Below are 23897 nucleotides of genomic sequence, written 5' to 3'. Positions count from 1 at the left end.
GAGATTTTCTGTAGAAGCTTTTTAGCTGCATGTCAGTTTCAAAATAATTTACTGACCTGGAGCACTCTGCTTTGAAAATTAAAAAAAATACCCTTATTTTCTGCAGCAAACTAATACTTTGTTTTGAAATGTCAACTATTCACAAAATAAATTGCCAAGCTCTGAACATATAATTTCAAATTTTTTTTATACCAAATCAAACTTCTGTCTATGAGCCCTTCCACTTGTTTTTCGTTCAGATTACTGAGTCATGAAAACCTTTGAGGTTTTGGGTTTCCATCCCAGCTTGGCACAGGACATTTCTTTTGAAATCTTGAATTTCCACAAGATGGCAAAAGAATTTACTATTCAGCTGCATGTATAACGACATTATGCTGAAAATTGGAGCTTTTTTCTTCTTGGACAAACAAGTATCTCCCAGGCCAGATGTTCTTCCCATCCCTGTCCTTGGGTTTGGCTCTTACATTTCCCTCCCTTGCCTATGACAGCATCCCAGTAGGAGTGGGGGGCTTTCTGTGCGTGGATGGGATGGGGGGATCTGGCTGCTTGCATGGAGGGAAGGGATCACCCAGGTGGCTGCTTACATGAGAACAGAGTGCATTGCTGCTGTGAAGGGGGCAGGGAGGACGGTTCTTTGCCGAGGGATGAGGTAGGCTGCCAGTGCTGGGGAACAGAGGTGCAGGCTCTTCTCTGGTGTGGTGGTCCTGTAAATATATTCCCTTCTCACCCTGTTGAGTTTTGGTTATCCTGCAGCAAAGAAGATTTTCTCCTGCATTACTATTTTCTCTGTGTTTCTGCATGCACAGCATCCGTTCCATTCCATAGCCTGGCATATTACTTGGAAAACTGCAAATAGTGTGATGAAATTACTTAGCTAGCTACGACAATATGTGAAATGCCTGTCAAAAGCTATGTGACTGTGTATAGGAGGAACAGGCCTGAATGCTGTATATGCTCAGAAGTCACACTGATTTTAAGGGAAGCATGGGGTTTCTGAGCAAAGCAGAACCAGGCAGAAGATATACAGCTTTTAGCTGATCCAGCTTTTGCACTAGAAGTATATAAAATACTATCAATACTTGAGACTGTGTATTCTCTGTTTGATGTGTATGAAGCCAGTTGAAAATGGGATATGTGCAAGATAAAACAAACTGAAGGAATCTTCCGACCCAGCACTGTACAGATTGCTGCAAATATGAGTTCAGCATGCAACCATTTCGGTCAATCCCTAGAATATCCATTTTCAAAAGAATCGTACTAGTTTGTTTATTGATTTGTCACCTATGGATGAGTATTTCTGCTACAGAAATGTTTAAAATGACACATGTTTAAAATTAGACTTGGCAGAGCACTTTGCCTAGAGATTATTCTTGTGAAGTATTGATTCACAGCACTGCTGTGAGCTGGATTACTGTCCAAATTGGAAAAGCCAGCCATAGAGAGGTCTTTATCCTTTAATAACAATTAGCTCCTTTCTTAGAGGGACGCAGCTGACTGAAGCAAAGGAAAGCTGCAAAATGTCGGGCAACCAGGGAGTCTAAGGCCTGTTCTTCAGGGATGTGGGCTGCAGGGGAAGGGAAGGAAAAAAGAGAAAAGCACCAAGAAAGATGGTTTTCTGGAACTGGAAGCTAGACAGGCTGGTGCTCTTTGTGTCACTAATAATCAGGTGCTCTGAGGAACTGGATCGCACTCGCCTCTCTCTTCTCGGGCTTTCACCTGTCAGCTGCCTGATTGATCAGAGAAACCTAACGGCAGGCGTGTTGCCCGCTGTCCATTTAGCCTTGAAACATTTATACAAGCATTCATGGATGCTGAAGAACTATGAACTCCAGGTATCGTTCCACGACACGCAGGTAAATGGACGTAGGTGTAGAGTTGTGTAACGTTTGAGCCTCCTCTGTGATTATGCTTTTGAAAGCTTGCGACTGAATCCCTTCCTAGTGAATCCCGCTCTGCTGAAATACAGCAAATGTGGCTGTCCAGAAAAGTTTAGGCTGTTAGGTGGATGCCTGACTGTGATGGGGATCTCGCAGTGCAATTGTGCCCTGCTGGTGCTAGAAGCAGGAATAAAGAGTGTGCTAATTAGGAGGGATGGCAAACACCTATGGCCCTTCAGGAGTTTCTGAGGAACCCAGAAAGCGTTCCCCAAATCCATGGCTTGCTGACTTGCTCTGTTCTTCTGCACTGTCTTCTGCATCTTGCTCATCCTGCTTTCTCCGGTGACAGCTCTATAGATCCCTGCCTTCTATTTCTGCTTCTGCGTGAGCAGGAGAGAGGTCTGTGCTGCACCATCGGGGCAGGGCATTTGCCTGTGTAAAGCCTCGCATGCTGGGTTGGGGAAAATTAAGGGCTGATACAGGAGGAGCTGAGGAGCTAGATATAAAGAGTATTGAGATGATATCTGTCATCATAATACTTTCAAATTTGAGAAAAGCTGTGTTTTTTACTTTTTCTTCTAGGACTGAGATATCTCTTTATCTTCTGTGCAGAAATTAAATCAAGACAATTAATTTCTAAGGCCTGTCTTTTAGGCTGGCCAAAACAACTGTGACAAAATTAAGAGGAGGGACTCATATCAGGGTGATCTGGGACTGTAAACCTGTTCTTAAGGAGATTTTCACTGATTTCAACTTCTGTCTCCTGCATCTGAGGCATGTTGTGGAGCAGATGCCCTCAGACTCATACACACTTCCATGCATATGTGCATATAGGCTCCATATACACTAGTAAACGGCTTAATAATTTCGAAGTTGCAAAGTAGTGCATGTAAACATATTTGCTTATCTAGAAACCTTTAAACATGGACTATACTGATATGATTAAGTTATTAAAATTTGACGTTATTACACCAATAACAGTTGCACTGCATTATATAATGGGAAGAAGGTATTATACGTCTTCTTTTGAAGCTCTAGAAAATTATCCAAGGGAGAAATTCTAATGTAATTTTAATTGTGCATTTGCTTCATAAGCACTTATGTATACTTTTGAAGTGCTTAACATGTAACAAATGTGATCCCATACGCTATAAAGTTACTTGAGGATAGCTTCCATGTTTAATAATATAACACAAATGTATCAACTGCATGTACTCGTTAGGAAAATGTCTGTCTTGTGAATGGCTTTTAATACAATTCACTGTTCTATTTATTTGTTTGTAAGTTCCTACTAGAAATGTAATTATAGATATGCAGTCCTGAAAAATGCGTACAACTTAGTTTCTCATGTAAAAAGATGAAGATGTGAAGTAACATTTCAGCTTAAATAACTGGAAAGTGTAGATGGGAGTTTAAGTGGGCAGCAATTAAAACCTACTGGTATTTGCTCAGATTCAGTGCTTTTAATCCTGTTTCATTTGGGCTGGGGGTGGTGGTGTAGGTGGATGTTTATTTGTTAACTGTGTTTGCATAGTTTCCAGTTGTAGGAGCAACTCCAAAATATTTTTCTCCACATAAACGTTCAATAGATTTGAATTGCAGAACTTCAGCTCTGTTGCGCTCACCTCTACAATTTGAATTGAAATATTGAAGTAATCTATAATTATCTTTTGGAAACAATCCCTGGAAAAAGACATGTCATGATGACTTGTGAGAGATTAACAAAATGTGGGGCATTAAGATTTCTGATTTTTCTTCCTGATTCTGAGAGTAGAGGATACAGTCTCGAGTTTTAAGTACTGATTACAGACAAGCTACAGAGGTCCTTGCATTCAGTCGTTTCTCAGGGACAGTATGGATGCGAGAGAGCTGATTCTTTTTATTAATGTTGCAAGCCCAGATCTGCCATATGTGACCTTATACAACCTTCCAATTAACTTTTTTTTTAAGTAGAAAATACAGAAGCTTGTCTCTTTGGATGTAAGGTCTTTCAGGAGTGGGACAGATAATTAACTTTTTGGCATAGTTAACTAGGAAGAGAGAAAAGAAAAGTTACATCCAAAAATATTTGTGTTGCTTTTGCTGAAAAAAGAAATGGAAAGAAATGAAACCACTCAATATATGACATTGCACAGGGCTTGAAGAGTGTTGTAGCTTCATTCATGAGCACAGAGGAGCAGGGTTGCACTCTGTCCTGTGCCCCTGGGGTTTTGAATCCACTTCTTCTGCCTCCCATGAGAGAGCACTGCCCTACTGCATGGTAGGGGGGTTTGGGGAGGGTTCTCAGTCTTTTGCTTTGCTACTGTTTTATTTCAGCTAATTAATCCATCACTACTCCAGAATGTGAATGGTAACTATGAGGCAAAGGGAGCACTCTTGCAAGAACTGTCTGAGTTCTTTGTATTAAGTGAAGCTGTTTCAGCAGGAGCCTTTGGGAAAACTTTCTTCAGCAGAGTAGTTTATAACCTGGTGGCTTTGGCACTGAGCTGAGAACTCAATGCTTTCTTTGACTGATTTCTTTCAGGTCTCCTATGATTTAACATGCATTTCCTAATTACCGTGTTGTCAGTTCCTTGGAAGTGGGAATCCCTTGAACACTCATGATGTAGTACTTCCATGTAAAAAAATGCTTAAATATTCACTGAGAATGAAGAGCAAGTGAGTGAAAATGATTTTCTAGTTTGGTAGATGGCTGCTTATCCCTCAAATGGTGCATCTATGTCTGCAATGTTTATTTATTTATACCAGAAAGACAGTGTTAACAGGTCTAATATGTCCCTTTTTTCCGGCCACCCCAAGCAGGGGCATCTTGGAGAGGCGTGTGATGTATTTCCCCCCTCTAACTGAAGCAGGGCTGAACTTGGGTTGTGTGGAGAGCCCTAATGCTTGAAGTGTTGGACAAAGGGTGTGGGAAGGCAGAAAAACTGCTTCTACAGATTTGTGAATCCAACCATGGAGCAGCTTTTTAGTGTAGTAGGGGAAATTATGCCCTTGAGGTTTTTACCCGTGGGGGTAGGCAGCCAGGTATAATTGAGCTATCTGCATATCACTTTATTTCTGTCTTTCACCATATGGCTGACATCTGGAGGCTCTCCTTTTACGCCATCCTCAGGGTGACCAGGCTGGTGGATTCTTACAGGCTTAGGCAAATCTAAAAATAGTTTTACTGGTGGATAAAAAACAATATTTTGATCCTTCAAGTTATTCTTCTGTTCTCACCTAGTTTTCTGTGAGTTAGTAGCCAATACAAGGACTGTGAAGCCAGCGCTTTGATTAGCGATGACGCTAACAGGAAACGTTCATGTGCTGTAACTGGGATGTGGCTTGAGCATACAAATAGACTTAACTCTACCACTGGGATTTTCTGAGTAGTGCTGATTTGCACTCAGATTGCTTGTTGACACTTGGCTGAGTCTATCCTAATGTGTATCGTCTCTGACAGGGATGATACAACGTGTCCCAGTCCGACTTCAAGGCTGGTTGTCTTTTTTTTGGTAATGAACTGGTTCCTTTGTAATGGAATGACACAATAACGATAGCTGTGTGTCAGCTTGTTTAAGGCATACCTTTATGTGCTTATTCAAAAAAACCCAAACAAACAAACAAAAAAAAACAAACAGCAATGGAACAGTCACTGAAAGTGACATTGATAAGCGAATTATTTCTACAGTGAAAATTTAAAGGCATGCTTGTTTTCTTATCCTACCTAAATAAGAAAAAAATTCTGCTTCAGGCTCAAGATGCAGTAAACTGAAGCATTGTGCTAAGTTTTTTGGATTGTACGTGTACAGGAATTTCTGCTTAAAAGCAAGTAAAAAAATAGACATTTTGCAATGGCATTAACATGCAACATCACTTATTAATTAGACTAGTATTTCATAAACAAGAAAAAATAGCTATTGGTTTTCATGTGTGCAACTCATTGCATATGGTCTGTAACTCCATCTTGTACATTCATGTCTTGTGAAGTGCTCTGTGAACTGCCAGGACAGGCATAGGAAACAAAAGCATCATGTCATTCATGTTTGGTAAAGACCTGACATTTGGAAGCTTTTGTAAATTGGTGTCCTAGGAAGTTATTAGAAGACCATGGTTTTGGTAAGTCAGTTCTTGACATCTAGCATTCACATGAGCAAGGTATTGTATTTTGCGACTTAGAGAATACAATTTCTCAATACAGCATCGTAGGCATGAAAATTGTGAACCAGAAAATACTTGTCAAATGCTAATTTTAGCTTTCTTAAACTGCCATATCACTATCCCTATTATTAGAACTGTCTAACTGAAAACAAGAATAAAAGGTGTTCTGTTATCTAGATTTTTTTTTCCCTAAAAAAGTCTTTATTATGATTCCTGGCAATAGCTCTTTCTAAATCATATATTTAAGAAAAAGAATAAGTAGATGAAGCTGGCTAAATTCCTTATAAGCTATTCTTGTGAACTACCACGAAAGGCATCCAGTTTCAGTTTTATTCTAATGTTTCACTGTTCAGTGCAGCAGAGGTTCAGAAATGCACAAAGTGTACACAACAGTTGCCTTCTTAACCCTTTCTAAATGTTATTTGAGCTCATTCTCATGTAGCAAAAAGAAATGAGGTCTTTCCTACCTTTTGGCCCCAAAGGACTCAGTCTTTATTCATTGATGTTATTCTGTCATTTTACTCTATCTTCTTAGCGTCACCCTTCATTTATTTCAGGCCTTTGAAGTTGCTCGGTGTAATGCACCTTATATATATGGATGGTGTATATGCAGACATCTGATGTGAGAAAAATGGTTTGGGCTTGGCATTTTTTGTTTTCTTGTTACTGCTTCCAAGCTATAAGGAATTTGAGCAGAGGAGTTGGTTGGTGGATCCAGTGAGGACTGACAACCCTGGAGAGGGTTTTGGTGCTGTGAAGCCGGGGGTGTTTCCAGGCGTGTCCAGGGCAGAAGGGCTCTGCTGGGACTGGCCTTCATCTGACGTGGGTTTGGAGGTCTGGGCTGGGGATATCTCCCTTCAGCTAGTGTGGCGGGGTTTCCTGTACCGTCAAGGAGTAGGCACTGCTATGTGGAAAAATTCATCTGACCTGTTTTAGGTGACTATTTTAAGATAAAAAGAATTGTATCCTGGAGAAAGCTTATTTCTCCCTGTGAAGTATAAAGGGAGCCTCAGCTGGCTAGTATAGATGTAGATGTCTCCTATGTGGAGATCTGTATTGCGTCAGCTAGGGCCTACCCTAGATGTCTGTGGGAATTTTAATGTAAAAAGCTGTAGTAACAATGCGTTTCCATCACCTTTGGCTTTCAGTGGGATTTCAGCAGACGGTCCAGAGAACTCGCTTCCCACCACTCCCACTTCATCTTTATCAGTTACAAAAAAATCCTCCTTTGGTTTCTCATGTCTAGCCAGAAAACCTAGAAACCAGGTCAGCAAAGCCATATTGTGTGCTGGGAACCAGGGTGGTGGCAGTACTGCAGCCAGGAGCGAAGACTGGGAAGCTCCTCCGTGCCACCCCCGGGGGCACCCAGGCCACCCCTCACCTCAGCTGATGAAGGGCTTGCTGCTGCCACGTGGCGCATGGCCCTGGCTTGGGTATGCCTCCTCATTTATGGCTTTTTCATCGATGAGATTTCATGACGCTGGGGAAACATATCCTGCTCTCTGGTCTTGCTTTTATCTCTTGTGTAAGGAGAAAATTGTGAGGAGAACTATTCATGCAGAGCGCAATTTCTTTCAAAGTCACAAGGACTGTGAAATCACGTTACTATCACCAAGCCTTAATTTCAAAAGCCAAAGGAAGGGTAGTTTAGATAGTCTTGACATAATTTTTGAAATTACATGTGGTTATATTTTCCTTTCAAAATTAATTTCAATTGAGATGGTAGAGAGTTTTGAACTATATTACACATTAAAATTCAAAATTAAAAAAGGCAAAATTTAAATTACTGGTTTTATGAAGATTAAACATTTCAATCAACACAAAATGGATTATTTCCAGAATACTCTTTCATGGAGAAATTAAATGTTTGGGATTTTCTGTTCCTAATAACATGCAAACCCCTTGCAAAATTCTTCACAAGATCACTTGCTCCTGTTCTGCACCTCCCTGCTCATGTCTCCTCATGGATGTTGTGTTTGTGTGAAATTCTACACAGATATATATTTTGTAATCTTTATTGTAACAGTTTTATAAAATGCCTCTTTTTGGATTCTAAAATGAAAATGGAGATCCGTCAGAATAATCAGATTCCAGAAAAATTAGTGCATTTAAGTACACTTTGTTTAGGGTAACTTCAGTGCAAGTTTTTATGCTGGTGTGTTGTGTTTGAATGAATCCAAGTCTCTGGGGAATACTATTGCTCTTGGAGCAATTTACATGATTTCGATTTGTGACTTGTGCAGTCAGCCTCTAAAGAAATACCACCAGTGATGTCTTCATTCTGCTGTCATTCTCAGACAAATCTTGCAATTTTCTTAGCTTTTACTGTAAAGCAGTGATAAAGCAATGCAGGGACCTGTTTTGCTTCTGAAGGCAAGGAATTTAAAAAAAAAAAATTGTGAAGTTCTGGATCATTTGCAGCTAGGCTAAAGTGTGGCAGCCTCACAAACTGCTCCGAGAACGGCGAACTGCTGGAGAACTAATACAGTGTCAGGAGAAGTAAACCAGGGTTTCTTTCAAAGTAAGTAAGAGGTGATCAGATTGCTTGACTGATTTGAGTAGCTCCACTGAAAGATTAAAGATTTTGGTTTTGCTTCACAATTAAAGTTTATTCATTTTTTTTTGCCTAGGCAATCTTTTAAAATAAAAATGTCTTTCACTTTCAGGTACCATCTATCCATTTCAGATACCAACTGATACCACACCATTAGAAGCATTTTCTTGTTTGACACAAAGGCACAGTAAATATTTTAAACATACAGAAGGGATCTGGAATAAAAAAGGAGCGAAGCAGTGTTCTCTGAGGCTGTTCATACCCAGTTCTTCTGGTTATTCTCCAATTCTTCTATAATGTCCATCATAGTCAAAGTACCCAGTCCTGCTGTCCATTTCCTCCATCTGTGGCTCTCATCCTTGTTTCCTGCTGCAGAGGTGGTCTTGCTCACAGTTAGCATATGCATTATCTGGGTTCACATCATTACTGCTCCAGAGCTCCTTTCTCCTGCCCATGACCGCTGACTCTGAGTGCCCTGTGATTTCTCATCTGCCCACAGTAAGCGGGAGAGGCAGGGATCCAAGAGAGAGGAGTCATCAACAGGAGGCTGGTGAAATCTTGTGAAGAGGAAGTAGGCGTTTCACAGAGTTTTAAAAAGAGAAAGAACAGGAAAAAATGTCGCCTCTATATCTTATGAGCAATTTCCAAGCACAGGCATCCTTTAGGTGTGCATGGCTTAGTACCATCTAAACCACAAGGAATTCAAAGACCCGAATGTTGTGAACAGAGTGGTGTATTTGAAGAAGTGGGGTTTGAAGCTGTAGTGAGGGACATTAACTCCAAATGTATTTAGCGACAGGAAGAAGAGCAGAGAAAGGCATTTTTATTCGCATTTTTGTTTCTAGTGGGCTTGTTGCTGAGTGGATCCAGTATTGCTGCAGTACTTTAGGAGGGTATTTCATAGATTGCAGGCTGGAATGGAAAAATTTTTGAAAATGATGTTAAAAGCATTAAGGAAAATTGTGAGGTTTTTGTGATTTTTCTCAGTTTTGTGGTTAAATTATGTCCAATTAAATATTTGTTCATTTTTACTATGAAGGTAGGGATGCTGAATTGCATTCACCATTTTGTTCCAATGATGTTCCAATTCTGAACCGACACTAATAGAGATAATAATTCCTCAAAACATAAGAAAACTCACACGAAGATCTGACAGGTAGCTGGAACTGGTTTATAATATTTATGTGATACCTATTAAATTATTAAAACCTTACTTATACAAGCAATCATGTAGGTATTTGTATTACAATGAGAAGAATACTGTTGATCTGATTCTCATTTACACAAAGGACTGTTTTACTGAACCCTGACAAGGTAAAGGTGCCTTATAAAGGTCTTATCTTTAAGTCTACGTAGCCAGAAACCACAACCACCACTAGAAGAATGAACTTCAGTGTGAATTTCTCTCCACGAAACTTGAAAACCAGTATTAGTAAAGTAAGACATTTAACCTGTGGAATACGTAGAAATGCAATGATAAGATACAAAAGTCAGAGGGTCGTTCATCTTAAGTTTGGTGTGCTAGTAGCTGCAGTCAAAGTGGTGCTGTAATACAGGCATGCTTTTAAGCCAAGTGAAGTGCCAAGCCTTTATCCTTGAGACTAAGATCTATTTATTAAGAGGTCATATGGAGAACTTTCTATATGGCAAAACACAGGAGGAACTGGCAGGAATATCGGAAAGCCTCTGCTTTGTGGCACAACCTACATACCAAACAGCAGAGAAAACTGGATGACTGAAAAGCAAAATAAAACATGTAGGCCTTGCAAGGGATACTTGCATGTAGATATTGGTATATCAATAATAGTTTGAATACAATAACCTTGTCAATGATGGGCGTGGTGGTAGAAGTGTTACTAGGCTGAGTGTAGTGTGCTTCTAACAAGAACTGCTCATTCTTCATTTCTCATTTTTGTTGTTACTGCTGTCTGTCTTGGTCAAAAACTACCAATAGATTAATTTGCAAAATACGGTAAACTTGACTTCGTTAGCCCGAACTTCCATGGACCGCTTACTCTATCCATCAAGTGATTCCTATGTCAGGTTCACCAGTCTCCCTCAGAACTGTAATTTATCTTTTTGAAAGGTGTGCAATTTTTATTCAGAGTCTTCCAAGGATGAAGAATTTATTGCATCTTTTGTAAAGTTGTACCAATGGGTAATTTCATGTTATTTCTGGTTAAGTTTTGCTTATTTCATATTTCAGTTGTAATATATAATGCAGTATCTGTTCGATTTAAGATCATACTGACATCTCTGTACAGCTGATTGGGGATCATGTTCATTTCACCACTTTCTATCGACTGTGTTAAACAGGCAAAGTGCTTTTATTTTCTTGCTGCAAGGCAGAATTTCCAGGAGTTACATCATTCATTGAATTAGTTTTCTGGAGAGAGAACAGGAGAGTATCACCATTCTCCGTTCCCCTACTTGACTCCTACTTCACCCTCACGTTGTAGGAGCATGGTTCCCATAGCAATTGGCTCTGCTGTTCCTACTGTCGTGCTGAGGTCCAAAGAACAAGAGGGATACAAATTTTATATAGGAAAAGAGCCCTATTTATTTTTAAATTGAATATGAAGGCAAAAGTGTCTCTAGAAACTTTGACATGTGCTTGAGTTGTCAGCGCATAGAGAGCACTTACTCTCCCTTCTTGGAATAATGCTGAGATATAGGCTGTCTTCATAAAGCATAAGGAGTTTAAACTGTAATTATTTCAGTCTGAATTTTCTTGATAGACAGAAACACAGTATGACCTTTTCTGCTTGAGAGAAATTTGAAACCCATCTCCCTGATGACAAAAAACTCATTAGCATGAGAAACAGGATATCATAAGATTTTACAATGTTTCACATATCAGTGAAAGATTGTTAATCTTTATTTACAGAATATTACATACATAAATATGAAGTTCTCTCAGTAGAAATGATATGACAGACATGGTGCGTACTTTGACTTTAAGCTTACCTAAAAAGCCTGTATGTGTAAATGTGTGTACCTATGTAGTACTAAGGAAAAGGCGTGGGATTGTGGCTAGTTCTGAACACAAAATCCAAATGACTGTCTTCTTGCTTCGGGTTTAATCTCTTCTGTATGAGAGGTCTTATGCTTTATAGACATTTCTTTAAATCTCTGGAAGAGAACTACTTTCAAGAAAATTATCTAATTTGACATGGTGGTATTTCTAAAGCTCCCATTACTTTTTATTTAAAGAACTACTTTCTAATACACTTAACTTGTAGGATTTTCTGCCTTGATAGTTATTGAGAATTTTTTCATTCTTACTTTTATCTAAGTACTGCTAGTTTAGCCTTATAAAGTTCCTAAATACTTCCTCTCCCTTCCTAAGACCTGGTCCCTAACCAGGATCCATATGTATGGATAGGACCCAGCAAAGCCAAACTGAGATAAGTGGTGATGGATACAAAGATGATGTCTGATTCATCACACCTATTTTTAGATATGTGTGTCTGAGCTGGTCAGCCTTGATAGTCAAGACATTTAGATGTCTGTTTTAGGATGAGATGAATCCTGTCCTAGAAGAGGCTGTTTCTTTCCACTGTCTGTAAAACTAACATAGAATATTTAGGGTAACTGTCTAAGTTTGGTCAAGTGAATGACACTATGTATCTGGCAGTATAGATAGGGATTTGTTGTTTGTACTGTTCAGACACATGAAGATCATTAGCTTGTTGACCAGCTGCTTTGCAATTTGTGCATTTATAGTTTTCCTCACTCTTTCCTATTCATGAACTGATCTTTTAATCCAGGGAATACCTTCAGGTCTGTGTGTGTGGTAATGCAGTGCCTGGATACCACCAAGGTTTTAGTGTCTGAGAATTAAACCCACTAATAGAAATACATCTTTGTACCTGAGGGACTGTTACCTCCCAGCATCTGCCTGGGTTACCTAATACGTGTTCTGTTTACATCCACTATAGTTTTCATGTTTGTCTAATTTTCTGCTTCCAGTGCTGCTTCTAGCACTGGGTTCAGATTTGTTTTTGTTATTGAATATCTTCATTTTGCAGGATGCTTTTGCTAATTAATGATTTTGCAGCTTCCAAAATTTAATCTCTTTTGTTATTTTCTAAACATATTTCTAAACAAAGTTCCTTGCTGTTATTTCCTTGTCTTCATTAGTATTCTCAGTAGCACTCAGTTTAATAGCATCAGCAAATTTCCAGCAAATTAACCAGTTGTTTATTCCTTCCATATAAAAATTAAAATGTTAAGCAGGACTGTTCTGACACTGATCCTTTGACAGTCTAATCATAATCACCTTTCCCAAACTTAGCAATTTGTTGTTTATCATCACTGCGGTACTACAGCCACAGTTCAGACCATCCTGTCACACATATGTAATCACATGAATTAATTTGGTGAGCTAATATAAAATGATATGCTAAATTTCAAATATTCTAAGTGAGTTCAAGTTTAGTTTTCAATTAAAATTCCCACTCAGTGGGCAGATGCATCAGGAAAGCAAATACATTAAAATTAAAGTGCAATGCATAACAAATGAAATGGAAAATAGTGGATAAAATATTATAAAAAGACATTAGACAAATCAGTGATACATCTATACATGAGCTGTACTCCACTCCATCATAAATATGAATACAGGAGTAATAGAAGGGGTTCAGAGATGGGTGATGAGGCTGGTCAGAGGCCTGTGGATGCTTGGAGACACTTGCACAACTGGGATCCGATTGAATCCCCATGCTGCCTGATTTGAAAGAGGAGGTCAGTCCCCGGTATCGCATTCCAGGAGACATACTCAACTGAGTTACCCTAAAAAAACCCAAACAAACAAACTTTTTTTTTTTTTTTTTTTTTTGCTGTTGCTTTTTACTTGGGTTAATTAAGTGCTCATTGGCCCAGACATCACAAGTAGAACCCTGTGACTGTGGTTTCTGGCTTCACTGGAGTATCCACATAGATTCTTGGTATTGCCTGTCTTATTTGAGCATTAGTCAGTCCACTTTTTGTTTTGCCCGATGCATAATGCACAGGTGGGTCACACCCAGACAGTTCTGTCCTGTATCAGTTCCTCTAATTTGTTTGAACTAATAAATAAAATTGCTGCTTCCATCATTATTTCATGCAAAGGTTGCCCCAGATCATCCTTTCCTTCTTTTGATTCAGGATTGCCCAAACATGGCTCTTTTAGAGCATAAGGAAACATGGGAAAACTCTGGGTCATCAAAATGAAGCTGCCGCCTTGGAGACTTTCCATAGCATGCAAGAAAAAACAAGTAGGAGAGAGCTCTGCAGTGAGTGCTGGCAGCGGTGGGAAGGTGGTGTGACAGATGATCAGGAAGCCACTCTTATGCTTTCATTTACAAATAGACTTGCAGTCTCTTGTGTGGTTACAGAGTAAAACTTTGAAAAGGTAATAGGAATGCATTCAGAAATCAAAAGGCAAATAAGCAATAAAAATTTATTATGATTATGTTCAGTTTCATGATACCTTGGAGCCTGACTCATGACTTTTGAGTATCTGTAATGGATGACACTAGAAAAATATGAGAGATTCATGATGTGTAACAGTCAAGTAAGGAGCATCGTACCTGTCAGCCCTTTTACAGTGGAACTTAAATTCCTACCTTCTTTTCCTGTGCAGAGTAGACGTTTTCTTTGTATGGTTCCATTTGACTTTGAAGAAGTATACCTTGTTAACAACTTCAGACTTATCTTAATGAATGTAGTTTATCCATCTGAAACTTTATTTTGGGTTTCTTCTTTATAATGGTAAGAGATTGAGCCTATATTTTTTAAGAGGCTTTTTAGTTTACCTGTGGTAACAGTGTGCAGTTCATGTAGGTCTGATTGTGCTAAAGCAGAAATATGAGTTGAAATTGTGTGCCTAACAGAACACGTAATTAATAAACAAAAAATGAAGTTGATCAGACAAGATTCCTCAAAATTTCTGAAAACAGAAATGTAGTGTACTAATATTTTATACTTACTTTGCTATAGTGAATGGATTTTATGGGTCACTAAAAATACAGAGACAGATCCTTAAATAGGAAAAAAATTATAAATACTCTTTTTCAATTCTAAAACATGTCAATTAGAACTTATCCCTCTAACTAAATATATTCCTCCTAAAGACTGAGAAGACGGGGCAGTTAGCAGTGGTGTCCTTCAGAGGTCGACCGACGCTGGAGCTGGTGTTTTTGTGTAATGACTATATTATTGACCTGGAGGATGGGATGGGGTGCACCCTTAGCACGTTTGTCGATGACACCAGGTTGGAGGAGTGGTTGATGACTGGAGGCAGGGCTCTATACAGAGGGAACTCAACAAGATTGAGTTAAAAGGAACCAATCTGGGGCTCTTACATTGTTGTAATGTATGCATGAGTCCAGCAGAGGGTTACCAAGATGATTAAGTGATTTGGAGCACATGACGTACAAAATTTAGTTTAAAATTTAGTTTTGAAAGGGAAGGCAAAACAGATGCTATTTGGTAAATCACTAGTATGAAGGTAATGTGCACCTACCATATTGAGCTATCAGCTCTTCATCTCATGGGCGACTTGTGTCACTCATGTCTGCTGGAGGCACAACACAGAAAGGCACAAGAAGCTCAGGATGTTTCTGGAGGGCATTGGTGATTGATAACTTCCTAACAACACAAGTGATCAAGTAACTCACAAGCCGATGAAGTATGGGTTAGGGAAGTGGACAGTGAGGTGGACTGAAAGTTGTCTGAACTGGCAGGCTCAACGTGTAGTGATCAGCAGCACAAAGTCTAGCTGGAGATCAGTCACTAGCAGTGTACCCCAGGCATCAATACTGGCGCCAGTGTTGCTTAACCTCTTGATTAATGATTAGGATGTTGAGGCAGACTGTACCCTCAGCAAGTTTGCAGATGATACAAAACTGCGAGAAATCGCTGACATACCAGGTAGGTGTGCTGCCATTCAGAGGGACCTTGACAGGCTGGAGAAATGGGCAGACAGGAAACTTAGGAAGTTCAGCAAAGGGAAGTGCAAAGTCCTACCTTCAGGGAGCAATAACACCAGGCACCAGGACATGCTGGCGCTGACCAGGTGGAAAGCAGCTTTCCAGAAAAGGCCTTAGGGGTCCTGTTGGACAACAAGCTGACCATAAGCCAGCGATGTGCCCTGGAGCGAGTCCAGCCAAGGGCTACAAGGATGATGAGCATCTCTCATATGAGGAAAGGCTGAGGGAGTTGGGGTTATTTAGCCTGGAGAAGGGTCAAGGGGAAGCCTATCAATGTTTATAAATGTCTGATGGGAGGGTGTAAAGAAGAAACAGCTAGACTTTTCTCATTTGTGCCCATTGAGAAGACAAGTGGCAATGGTCGTAAATTGAAACACAGAAAATTCTATCTGAATATAAGAATTTTTTATTTTTTTTTACTGTGAGAGTGGTTGAACACTGGAACAGGCTGCCCAGAGATGTTGTGTAGTCTGCATCCTTGGACATACTCAAAACACAACTGGACACAGTCCTGGACAACTTGCTTTTTCTGACCCTGCTTTGAGCACGGGGATTGGACTAGATGATCCCCATAGGCTGCTTTCAACCTCATCCATTCTGTGGTTCTGTGATTCTGTGATTGTCTAGCAAGATGAGCTAAGTTGAGCCTGGGTGGGAAGCACTGAAGGAATTTCAGGAATATCTGGGTATCTGAAGTATTGGCACACTGATAATTTCCTGCTTTGTCCATGGTGAAAACCAATGTATAAGAACTAAGTATGAGGTTACCTAGATTCACTATTTAATAGGAAATCTGAAAGATAATTGGAATTGGTAAGGATTGAATATTTCACCTAACCATGTTAAAGAGTCAGTTGTGCATGCTACCCCACTCCCTTTCCAGCTTAAAATTTGCAGTCTTAGTAACGTGAAATAGTAGAGCTTAAAAAAACCCAACACCTAAACAAATGGCAAGACAAGGAAGAAAAGAGCATAGTGAAATGAATACAAGGAGGGACATTACATTCTTATAATCCATATATATCTTGAATTCTGTAGGAACGGTAGAAATGAAAATGCATTGATGTTAATCAGTTATGAGCAGACCTGTATTTTGCCATAAATATTTTGCAAAAGCACAGTAGAAGCAAATGAGTGAATTGTTCACTACTCCTGCACGCTGTGTTGCAACAGCCATCTGGCAGATAAGCAAGTTCTCTTAGGTGTGGATGAAAAGTTCTCCCCAACAAAGCAAGCAACCTGAGAAGAGTTCCGTGTTTCAGTATGCTGTTAATTCCTCAACCTGGCAGAGAAGTAATTTTTTTTGCGACTTTTACAATCACTGAACATCTTAACATAACTGGAACCAGTCAGCAGTTGGGTTCATCTATTGTGTTAAAACTGCCTCAAATGTCAATCCATATGTAAGATTAACAGTGGTAGAATCACAGTTACTCATCATGAGGCTCCAAATGTTTTTAGGGTGGAATTTTTAAGATACGTCAGGAAAAAAAAAAAAAAGGAAGAATCTTTATTATTTGAAAACAAGATGTTTTATAGGAATAATAAAAAAAAAAAAGAATTTATGAAAGATTCTCCAGTCTGGAAGTCAGGGGTGTTTTAAATCTGAAAGAATGGCATTTCAATATAAAATGAGATTGTTATTACATATTTGTTGTTTCTGGCAGTAATAGCAGCATCAGTAGCAGTAGTTGTAGTAGTAGTAGTTGTAGTTGTAGCAGTTGTAGCCGCAGTAGTATATTCTTACACAACATGTAGTCCTGGGGAGAAGCATCTGTCAAATTCCCCATCATCCTGAATCATCAGACGAGTACTGATCAGTTCCTCTGTACAGGGGACCCCACAATGCCAGCACATGTCAGTTTGCAAGCAGTGGCTTGGGTGAATACTCTGGTGGGCTTTCTCATAGGCCACAGAAGTCTGCAGAGCCATACAGTGCTTCATATATGGCACTGGCAGAGCCATCATCTGGTATAATCTGAGGTGGGATCTGACACTCTTCTTATGTGGGACTCTGCAGGATGAGAATTTAGTAATGCGTTAACACAAGTCTGGTAGGAGCCTGTATGGACAGTGTTTGGAGAGTGAAACAGGGGTGTATCCATAAGACACAAAACAAACACAAAATTGTGTGAAGGAAATTCTGCCAGTGTGGCTAGAGCCTGAAAGCCTATAGATGTATCCCGTCCAGTGAATGCCTGGTCCAAAACAAAGAGTTTGTGGGAACAGTGGCTGCTTCATTTGTTTATTGAAGACTCCATACATAACAGTCTGGTAACTGACTTTTGGTGCTATCCTGTGGCTTCAAGTTGCTTTTGTGGTAGGATTTCCATAGCTATTGAAGTGAATTCAGTAGTTTAGAGTAATATATTTTAAACCCTCTGAAAGTCAGAAGCAGGGAAACTTGGGGCCATAACCTGTGAACATTCCTGCTGGAATCTAAAAATAAAAATGCAACATGTTCTTCTTATCTGACATCTGCACAGAAGTTCCGGACATGATCTGTAGATTTGTGTTGATGGTTTTTTCCTTGGTGTTAGCTGGAGGATGGAATTAAAATTTAATATGATCTTGACGAATTGGAGAAACAGTCTGGAAAAAATAGGTACAATCCAATACACACAAGTGCAGAGTTCCAGCTTTAGTGACAGACAAAGTTAGTAAATACTTTCCTTACTTGCCTTTAGGTCTTTGATGTGTGTGACTTAATTTGGCAGTTTTCCTCAGTTTTAGATAAAGGGTTAATATCTTTGTTCATTACTGACAAGGGGACATATATTTTATCAAAAAAATGATTACAGAGGGTTTGGGACCATCAATTCTTTCTGCACCAATTTTCACATATTTACACTGGCTGTAACACACCAGCTACTCAGGGAATCCCTAAATCTTCATTAATATGTATTTTTCTTTATTTTATATATATATATATATATATATATATATAGTCAAGATCTCTTACCTTAAATGAATCAAAATCTTATAAGAAGTTGTCATCTGATAAGAACAAAGACCTATAACAACATTCACTTAAATCTAAAGTATGCTTGAGAAATGGTCACCTACTATTTTTTTCTTTGCTTATCACTTTTATGAATCATTTCTGCCACTTTTTCCTCAATTCTTCAATGTTGTACAGCTCATTCACTGAAGATCTGCATTTCTTACCATGCATGAATTCACATATTAACATCTGGCAGATTCTGCCAGATGTCACTGAAATTGTTTCTTAGCTTCAGTGCTGGAGATATTATCTCAGCTTCAGATACACAGGAGGTTTGTGATTGCTGTGATGTTCTGTCCTGCTGCTTCTATATTCCCCACGCGCAGGGCGTTCTGTGGGGGAGCTGCCAAAGGAAGGGAAATGCCAGAGGTATAAATGTACTTGCTGCATCATACAGAACAAACAGCCCCACGTTCCCTTTCTTTTTTCACTGTGAAAGAGCTAGGAAGAAGATTAAAAACTATGGAACAGATCTTTCAACCTGTGGAACTTAAAGTATTAAATATAGTGCATTTTTATTGTGCCAGGAGTAGTGAAACGTGGAAACCTTTCAAATCAGTTCATTTGTAGATCATTAAAAAAGAATCCACAGCAGGGGGCTACGCTCTTACCTGTTTAGAGGGCGATCATCTTTTCTGCACCTCCTCCTGTTCCTTTCGCTTCTGGCAGCAACCCCCTGCGTTCTCACTCTGCTCACGACTTGACATCCTTACATTTCACTCTGTCTGCTTAATTGTTCTGTCACCTGCTTCTCGCTTTCCCTCTCTACACCTTTTCTTTCACGCTCAGTGCCGTTTCACATTGCCCTTGTAATTAGCCAAATGATTATCTGTAAGGTTTTATATTCTGTGCATAGAAATAATATCAGGAAATGGGCTTGCTGCTTAAACAGCCCCACTGCCCCGCAACAGCCTGCTGAATCAGTCACTCGAAATATTACTGGAAACATTGATTGCTCTACTATTCCTAAATGAAATACAAATTTATGTCTTTTATCTTCTCATGACAACAGTAGTTGTAAATTGTACTTTTGAGCATACTTTATTTTACTGTAGTTTATTTTGGGTAAATGGCTTTCACATGTAAATCACATCATTGCTCCTCCAACTAGCCTCACTGGGAGGCATAAACTGGATATTGTAAGGTAGAGTTGTAAATACGAGAAGATACGGCATCACTGAAATTAGAGGTGGAAGAAAACTGTTTTGCTGCAGTAGTGATCGGGTAGTGATCTCCTAGTTGAGGATATTCATTTTCATGTTTATCACTCAGGAATATGGTTATTCAGATCCTTACAGTTAATCAGCAGATAGAAGTTACATGGAGAGGTAGCCTATTCCATGTATAATAGACTGCAAAATGTTACCTCTTTGCTGCTGCTACAGGATCCAGAGTTAACATTTGGCATAAAAATGCCAAAGGAAGTGGCTGATCTTTCAGTCAAAGGACACAGATAATTTCTGGCAGCAGGAGGCTGATTCTGGATGATCATGTGTTAGAGTTATACCAGGGACTTAAAAATTACCAGTCAGCCAAATAAGCAAGTAAATAAAACAGATGTTATGAAATCGTCTTCAGGCACTTGACTTAGATTTTATAAAATATGAGGTGGAGAAAAAAAAAAGCGAAGTCATCGTGAAAGGCTTACATGTGCCCTGGTGAAGAGAGGAAAATTGAGAAGGAGCATTTGTGTGTAATACCAACAGAAGGCAGAATTAGCGTACAGAGTTAATCCTAGGAGCTACTGCACACATTTGACACAGCAGCGGTTCTGCAGGGATTCAAGCAAACAAAAGTGGCATCACTGCTTTTGTGGTAAGTTTTCATGTCCCACAGATTTTTCTCAAGAAATTGAAGTGGCATCATTGTTGTTTAGAAAGCTGTGTGATCTTTGACTGGTATAGTAATAAAACATGTAGTCTAGCCTCTCTGCAGATCTGATAAGAAAAAAAAAAAAAAAAAGAGAATGGAGACTTTGATGTATGCAGCATGGTGTCAGAGAAGACATAAAATATATATACAACCTTAGACTTTGCAACCTCCATTTCAGTCTTCTTGGCAGATTTGGAAGGTAGACAATACGCTCCCTGATTATATTTTTTCAAGCTCCTTGATTTGTGTATATTTAATAGCTCACTACTATTGGACGGTTATCAAACCTAATGTTGTACTTCTTTTTTTCTTGCCTTTGGAGTCATAAATTGGGGATGGAGGAAGGGGAGAGCAAATGAATTGGTCTTTCTGCAATCTGAAAGAATGTTGCCTGCTGTCCGTTTGTACCCTGAGAGGCAAAAACATTCCCTTGCCAGACAGAATCTGATCTCCATGGTCTATTGAGCAGATAGATCCATCATACAGTTTTTCTTTATTTATTGGGAAAGATGCTAAATATTTCTGATTTAAATCTGTACTCTAAATCTATATGCTGATTCTGATATGCCTAGAATAGGTGTTGTCCATGCAGTACATTAGCACAAAGCAGACAACATAGCTTGTCAATCACACTGATATGCATGTTAATCACTACTTTCCTAGATTCCTTGTCATCCACAAGAAATGCCTTGATGGCATTGGGACCAGCGGCATCAACACCAGTACAACATCCAACTCAACATGCTGTCAAAAACCCTTCTCATCTTCCTGCAGCTCTTGCTCCAAACACTCCTTCCCCTTCCCCCCACACAACAAGATCCTGATGTGAGATCACAGGACAAGACCAGGCATCTGCGCATCAGGTCAAGAGGAGATGTAGGAGAGGCATCAGGTATGAACAACCCTCCTGCAATAAACGCCCCTTTTTATAACTGACATTTTTATGTGCCACGTTCATCATAGACGGATTAGCTGCCATGACTGAACAGACTTAAAGTATATCTGAACTGTGCCTGAGAGCTGGCCGGCTCCACCAGGAAAGTGACTCCAGGCTACAGATCTTGCACTTCATTACTCCGAGCGGAGGCCGAATGCAGCAGTTAATGTGATGGTACGGAGGGGGTGTGTCTGTCCCACTGGCATGGAGATGAACGGAGATCGTATTGCTACCAGAGACTGATGTGTCACAGTGGGGCACAAGGCGCCGTTGCCTTCTGCTCTACCTCGCAATTGCTTTAAATGCCCTCGTAATCATCCGCTCCGCAGGACTCTCACTTCTGTTGACTACATTTCCTCCACTTCTTTCTTTCTCCAAAATAAGCCTTCAAGTCCATCTGTAGGCTGGTGAAAGAACATCAGTTTCATCTTCTGGAAAAAAAAAATCCAGGAGGTGTCACTTGAATATTTTTCCTTATTTAATCAGATACAGTAATGCAACAGCATTAACTCAGTGAAGCATAATTTAATAATAACTTACATTCTGTAGTGGTTTTGATCCAGCTGTCTGAAAACACTTTAAAACATTAATACATTAAATTTAACACTGTCCCTCTTGTGAAGTAGGTAGGCATTATAGCCTTAATTTTACAGATGAGAAAACACAGGCACAGAGAATTTAAATGCCTTGCCCAAGGTCAAATGAGAGATTCCTGCTAGAACTAAGAAACTGGGAAGAGGAAGGAACAGTGTGCTTCCATTAGTGCTGCAGCAATCCATCCAGCTGCTAGCTTTTTATGGAACAAAATCTGTACCTCAGTGAAATCTATGTACATTAACAAATATATTTGTTTATCTTCATAGGTGTAACAAGACACTAATATAAATGACTTCATAATCAACAATATATACTTTTAAATTGAGAGAGTGCATCACAGTGAGGAGTAGACCAGAGATGACATTTTGACCAGCAAGTTTGTTCTTTTTTCCAGTGTTGTACCCCTAATCCTCTATAGCATTATTATTTTTTTCTTGTTTCTTTCACACAATTGTCGTTTTTGAGAAATAAATGCACTAAATAAATAAGTAAGTGTGTAACCCTTGCAGTAGCTGACACAGGTTAATACAAGTCTGGACTGCTGCCTCTGGAGATGAACACAAAACCAGTTCTTGGGCATTCCTGCAGTGGTGTTAAAAGTAAAACAAACCATACGGAGGTACAAAGTTGAGACAAAAGCTTGATTACAGAAAGCTGTCAAGACTTTGAGGGTTTGCCCTAAGAAAGAAGGTCTGGAGTGCTGTTAGGGGCTGCTTTGCAAGAACAGGGGCCTCTGAGATGTGCCTGGGTAGGTCTGGAAATGTTAGTCAGAACAGAGGATGTGTAAATCAGTTTTTTCTTCAGAACTTTCCAGGGTAAGTTTCTGATGAAGCACACCAGTGAAGGAAGAGCCATGCCATGGGTCTTATGATTTGAAAGAGCCTAAAGAAGGGTTTCACCATGGTATTTAGAAGCAGTGCTGATGCGTCTGTGTAGAGATGTTATTCCTAGGTTTCTGAAGAAGGCTGATAACAACATCAGAGGGTGTGGGCTGAGAAGTGACCTGCCCAAGCAGCCAAGTCACAGCAGAGGCAGACTGTCATGCAGCAAGAAGGCAGGACATGGAAAAAAAAAATCATTATGCCAGTCTCAGGATAGTAGGAAATAAATGATCCTTGTCTCTGTGTTGCCAGTTTCTAATCTTACAATATCCCTTAGCTCTGCCTCTTGCAGCAGGTTGGGATGGTACCTTTCTGACTGCGGCCGCTTGGGCAGATATAAGAATGGGTTTCAAGCCACTTTACTCTGTAAACCTAAGCGCTTTTCTTCAGAAGAGTAGATAAAGTCTCCATGCAAAACAGGTCTTAAATAAAGTTTATTTAGCAGTAATGAGGACTGAAAATAAAAATTTTTATTTTAGTGTATTTTAGGTTTATGTGTGAGAAAGTTACGGTAAAAAAATGGCTTATATGAAGAGCTGAAGTCAGTTTTCTGTTTCTTTAGTGCTATATTCTCCCCATTGCATAGGATAGAGCGTGTATGTGTAATCTAACTTCTGTTCTCCCTGGGGCCAGACAAGTGATGTTCTCCTAACGAGATTTTCTTTGTGGTTCTGAAAAATCACTTTCTTCTCTTCAGCTGTTCCATCTTGTTACATGGACCCATATATCCTAGAAGCATTTGCAAATTTCTGATTTTCCTCCCCTCCTTTTCCTGTAATCAGTTGCCGGCAGCCACTTCCATAAGTGTATACTGGCTTGTTGTCAATTTGCCCAGCTTAATCTATGTAAATACATATAAATGCTTTTATCTCTACTCTCTTTCCCTTCCCACTTAATTTCTTCTGAGATTCTCTGCATCTGCGCTGATTTATGTTGCATGCAGTTCTGTTCCTAAGTTTTCAATAGATACATGCACTTACCCTGTACATCTTTGTTGCCAACTGATACCTGCAAATTCCATGTGTCTTTCAAGCAGTGCCTGTTGCATTCATTTGTCCCTG

General features: G+C 39.5%; 1 protein-coding gene across 4 annotated transcripts in view; it reads left to right on the top strand.

The window, feature by feature from the left end:
• The window catches only part of GABBR2 (gamma-aminobutyric acid type B receptor subunit 2), a 487740-nt gene that overhangs the window by 13255 nt on the left and 450588 nt on the right, over nt 1-23897 (top strand). The window contains exons 1-2 of one of the 4 annotated variants that reach the window (XM_087758782.1): nt 1637-1853; nt 21085-21532. The exons of 1 other annotated variant lie outside the window; for it this stretch is intronic. In XM_087758782.1, coding sequence (XP_087614908.1) covers nt 21530-21532 — 3 coding nt within the window. In that variant the 5' untranslated portion in view covers nt 1637-1853; nt 21085-21529. Of the gene's footprint in view, nt 1-1636; nt 1854-20201; nt 20365-21084; nt 21533-23897 lie in introns of those variants that run through there. 2 more of the 4 variants (XM_087758788.1, XM_087758773.1) reach the window with 2 other exon arrangements.

The sequence above is a fragment of the Nipponia nippon genome, unplaced genomic scaffold (assembly GCF_047370975.1).
Source record: "Nipponia nippon isolate SJK-2023a ecotype South Korea unplaced genomic scaffold, ASM4737097v1 scaffold_1, whole genome shotgun sequence".
Taxonomy (NCBI): Eukaryota; Metazoa; Chordata; class Aves; order Pelecaniformes; family Threskiornithidae; genus Nipponia; species Nipponia nippon.
Note: the sequence above shows the minus strand (reverse complement) of the source record. Positions and strands in the feature narration are given on the sequence as shown.